This window comes from Plasmodium inui (assembly GCF_000524495.1).
Source record: "Plasmodium inui San Antonio 1 unplaced genomic scaffold supercont1.1, whole genome shotgun sequence".
In the NCBI taxonomy this organism is placed as follows: Eukaryota; Apicomplexa; class Aconoidasida; order Haemosporida; family Plasmodiidae; genus Plasmodium; species Plasmodium inui.
In genome coordinates this window covers 898,152-902,311 of record NW_008481835.1, presented here as the reverse complement: position 1 = coordinate 902,311, position 4,160 = coordinate 898,152, and the positions used below count along the sequence as shown (strand labels likewise).

General features: G+C 38.2%; 1 protein-coding gene across 1 annotated transcript; it reads right to left on the bottom strand.

Annotated features, from left to right (window-relative positions):
* Positions 1-576: 576 nt before the first annotated feature.
* Positions 577-2,448, bottom strand: C922_00210 (hypothetical protein; the record flags this gene model as incomplete). The annotated part of the gene is made up of 1 exon (XM_008815827.1): positions 577-2,448. The coding sequence occupies one exon, from the start codon at positions 2,446-2,448 to the stop codon at positions 577-579; it is 1,872 nt and encodes a 623-aa protein (XP_008814049.1).
* Between the last annotated feature and the right edge of the window lie 1,712 nt (positions 2,449-4,160).

Below are 4,160 nucleotides of genomic sequence, written 5' to 3'. Positions count from 1 at the left end.
TTCCCAATTAGCCTGCACACGCAGGTAGGCAGGAAGAGATGCATGTATGATGATAAGCAAGCAGGAAGACCGACAGATGCGCACACCCTGCACTCAAATTTGATGTTCGAACTTACTCATCGTAAAAAATAAAAAAAATAAAATGGGAAAAAAAAAAGGTTACTCACAGCAGCAGGGTCGCCTGCAAACCATGATCTGTTTGTGAAATATCTGCACGAGTCCCCCCCACACACACGGGGTGTGCGGAGCACCTGCATATATGTACACACGTAGAAGCACATTCATATGCACATGCATATATGCAGATTTGTGCTCACATGTGCGACATATAGAATGGAGTGAGCCCACTTGCGTGGAGGTGTGTGGGGAGGGAAAACACGTGCGCGTGGTTTCTCTGTCCGTTGGATCGTCTTCCTCGAAGGCGTCTTCACGCATCGTGGCCGCTTCACGGAACAACGCCAGGCACCTTCCACATAGGTAGACATGAACACAGGTTGGTGAGCAAGTAACCTAATGGGCGGATTCCTCGGCGCCGACGTGATCAATTCATGTCGATGCTACCAGGCAAAGGGGAAGCTACATATCAAATGATGCGAGTTCCTTGGAGGCCCCGTCAAAGGTGCCCTGCGAAATGTACTTCTTCTCATGAAGGTAATTCAAAATTTTAAGAAATTCTTGCGGGTACTTTGGAATATCCAGCATAATATCCTTAAGAGAGTTCATGACCTCCATGACTCCCCCCTCAACATTTTTTTCAGTGATTAAATTTCTGCTCATCAAATAATCGACCAATTTGAAAGACAAACTCAAGTCATTATTAATATCCACGTTCAATATAAACATCTTTTTAACGACATAATTGCACAAGTCATGATAGAGGGGCAGAAATTCATCTATGTATAAATAAAACTCTTGCTCATCCATGTAGGAATAAAAGTACTCCAATAAGGTGTTATTAATTTTTCTTTTCAATTTCATTTTTTCATAGGTATCATCTTCATCCCAGATGTGGTTAATATTGTTTAAGTTCAATTTTTTTTTATTATAAATTCGTTGTTGCGTTTTGTTGCAAATCATCATGCCAGTCATGCCACCAATGTGTAGTTTGTATATATCACTTAGGAAGGCTGGATAAAGTACATCATCATATATACATCTGAGCAGAAATTTACATACCATTTCCTTTGCTTGTGGAAAGTCAATTTCGTAGTCGTCAATGTAGCCTATAATTCTTATGAAGGCTATAATAATGTCATTTTTAAAATAGTATGTTCCGCATAAATTGTTCAGCAAGTAGGAGATGTACTTTCGGCATATATTATTTTTACTAAAGGATTCGATGATACTTATTCTTATGAACTCATAATGAAACAAACTGTTTGTGCTGTTTAAAAATTCGATGACCTCATTTGTGTCTCCATCGTTGAAGAAGTCTACTAGAAAGTCCCTTGATTTTTGCTTGAATTCTTTTTTTTCTTTCTGTATTTGCTTCATGTTTAGGTCCAGGACCCACAGCATGGTCTCCTTCCATATCTTATCCTTCACCTTCTTTTTCTCCTCTACATTTTCGAGGTTCTGCGCGTACATGTGATTCTCATCCAGATTGGTGGAGGGTACTCCATTTGTTTGTAGCGTGCCATTTGTTAACAGAGGGTCATTTGTTGATAGCCTTCCATTTGTCAATAGCGTGCCATTTGTGGAGACCACCCCGTTGGGGCAGCCCGCCTTATCCGCACCTTCCACCTCCTTCTGCGCGAGATCCGTATCCTTATCCACTGCGTGTTCACTCTCCTTGGAGTTATCGGAAGCCAGTTCCTTCTCATCCCAGCTGTCCAAATCCAACGTGTCAAAAAATCCAGTGGGCAATTTCAAAATGTAATCTTTATCCACCACATTGTCCAGTGTGCTAAACCTAACGTACTTTAAAAAAATCTCGTAACACAAAGGGCAATCCAGCTTAATGTCGTCCAAGCTTAGCAAAACTTTTTCAAACGCTCTATGCAGTTGTTCGGGGTTAATCAATTTGGTGATATTTAAAACATTTAGCAAACAGGACACATTAATTTGGCACTCATCGTCCTTATCGAAAGATTTTTTAATCAGCTGCAAAATTAAGAAGTCGTTATACTTTTTCACATTTAATTCCTTTAAATATTCGATAAACTCTTGAAAATTGTAGCTTACAAAAAAGTTGTTAATCAGCGTGTCGCATTTCTTTTCGAAATCTTCAAATGATAAAATGTTTATATCTTCGAACATTTTCGTTTTCATCTCGGATACCTTCTGTGAGTATTCTATCTCCTCCGCGTTGAGTACCGTGTAGAAGCAATTTTCATCTTCGATTTCGCTGTCGTATATGGGGTCATTCATGTCAACATACTTCTTCGTGAGGAACATTTGATCCTTCAGAAGGTTCACCTTCTTGCTCTTTCTCTTGCTGGACGACATCTTGCTGCGTCTTTTGTCTACGTGTGCCTATGTGATAAAGGTGCCTACAGTTGTGTTCACCACTGGGGGGGGAGAGACTCACAGGCTGCGCAATGAAAAATGAACGGCAGCCTTCTTGGGGATTCCCTCTGTGTGTAAATAAATTTCCGTATCCACGCGCACGTGTGTGTAAATAAGGCTCGTGTGTATCTCAGCGTTTTTGTGCAGGGTTAAAAAGGTTGGGGTCACGCGCAAGGGGGAAAACGAAAAGGTAAAGGAAAATGAGAAGAAAATGAGAACCAAATGAAAAGAAGATGAAAAGCAAATGAAAAGAAGATGAAAACCAAATGAAAAGAAAATAAAAACCAAATGAAAAGAAAATAAAAACCAAATGAAAAGAAAATAAAAACCAAATGAAAAAATGAAAACGAAAATTAACAAACTGGTCGCAAACACTTGTAGAAACTTTAAAAAATATATAAAAAGAAATTCCACCGTTTTAAAAAATATTTTCCACAGTAACAATGTGATAATTTTCCTCTTTTTTTTTTCTACATATAATTGCAAGTGGGTCACTGTGGAAAATTATTGTTTTTTCTTTTTAATTCTGTCAGCTGCTGTAACGTCGTACAGTTTGAGAATTATTACACTTAATTCTATTAATCTGGTGTGGGTCCGGCAGATACATACACCTAGCATATACATATGAAGGCCAAACAGATATGTATATACATGTGTAAGTTTGAACTTGATTTAAATCTTTAAATCATCGTTTTCCAGATGCTCACTTGTACATACATGCATGCGTATACAAACACCTATATGTAAATTTCGTTTGTCACTTTAATTTTGGGAATTTTTTTTTTTTTTTTTTTTTTGTTTTTTGGGAAAACATGAAAAGCCATAAGTTTTTTTTAATGGTAATGAACATTTCTGACATTACAACTTGCTTCCTTTGGAAGCACATAAAAATTATTAAGGCAGGTGGGGGGTAATATTATACAAACTGGATTCAACAAGTTACATCATACCTTTTACGCTTCTTAACTATCTATATATCGTTCTTCTGCTGTTTATGGAAAAATGAAATGCGGGAAAGGCGCTAAATAAGCTTGGGAGATTATCTTTATCTCCTAAGGAGGCTTTACTACTAAGGCTGTGGGTAGAAGGCGTGGCCTCGTGCGTGTTTTGCAATACAATGTTAATATGCTACATAGAAGGGGGAAAAAGCCTTTCTGTCGCTGTGCTCGAAAAAGAGTTCATTTAACATAGTACATTCTTACGAAACAGATGTGACAGAAAAATGGAAGCCAAAACTTGTCAGCCAAATTAAAACTATGGAGGGATGGATTCTTTTTTACTAAAGTGGTGCTACAATTTAGTTCATACGTGCCTGTAATATATATATTTTCTCTTACTGTGTACTTCTCGTGCCTCTTTTTTTCAGGATCCCCCAAGCGTCAATTCGCTGGAAGCCCATCAAGCCGACCAGGCAAACACGCGAACACGCAGACGTACGTAGGTTTGTACGTGCATAGATTAGGCGCACATAGCTTTCGCTGCATTGTTCTGTATTTGCACCGCCTTTTCAGTCCCCATTTTTCTGGCGCTGCATATCGTAGCTGATAAGATATTTTTCTCCTTAGATAAAAAAAAAAAAAAAAAAAAAAAGCAGTAATATAAGCAAGAAAGCTCCAGTAGTAATATAAGCAAGAAAGCTCCAATTTATAGAT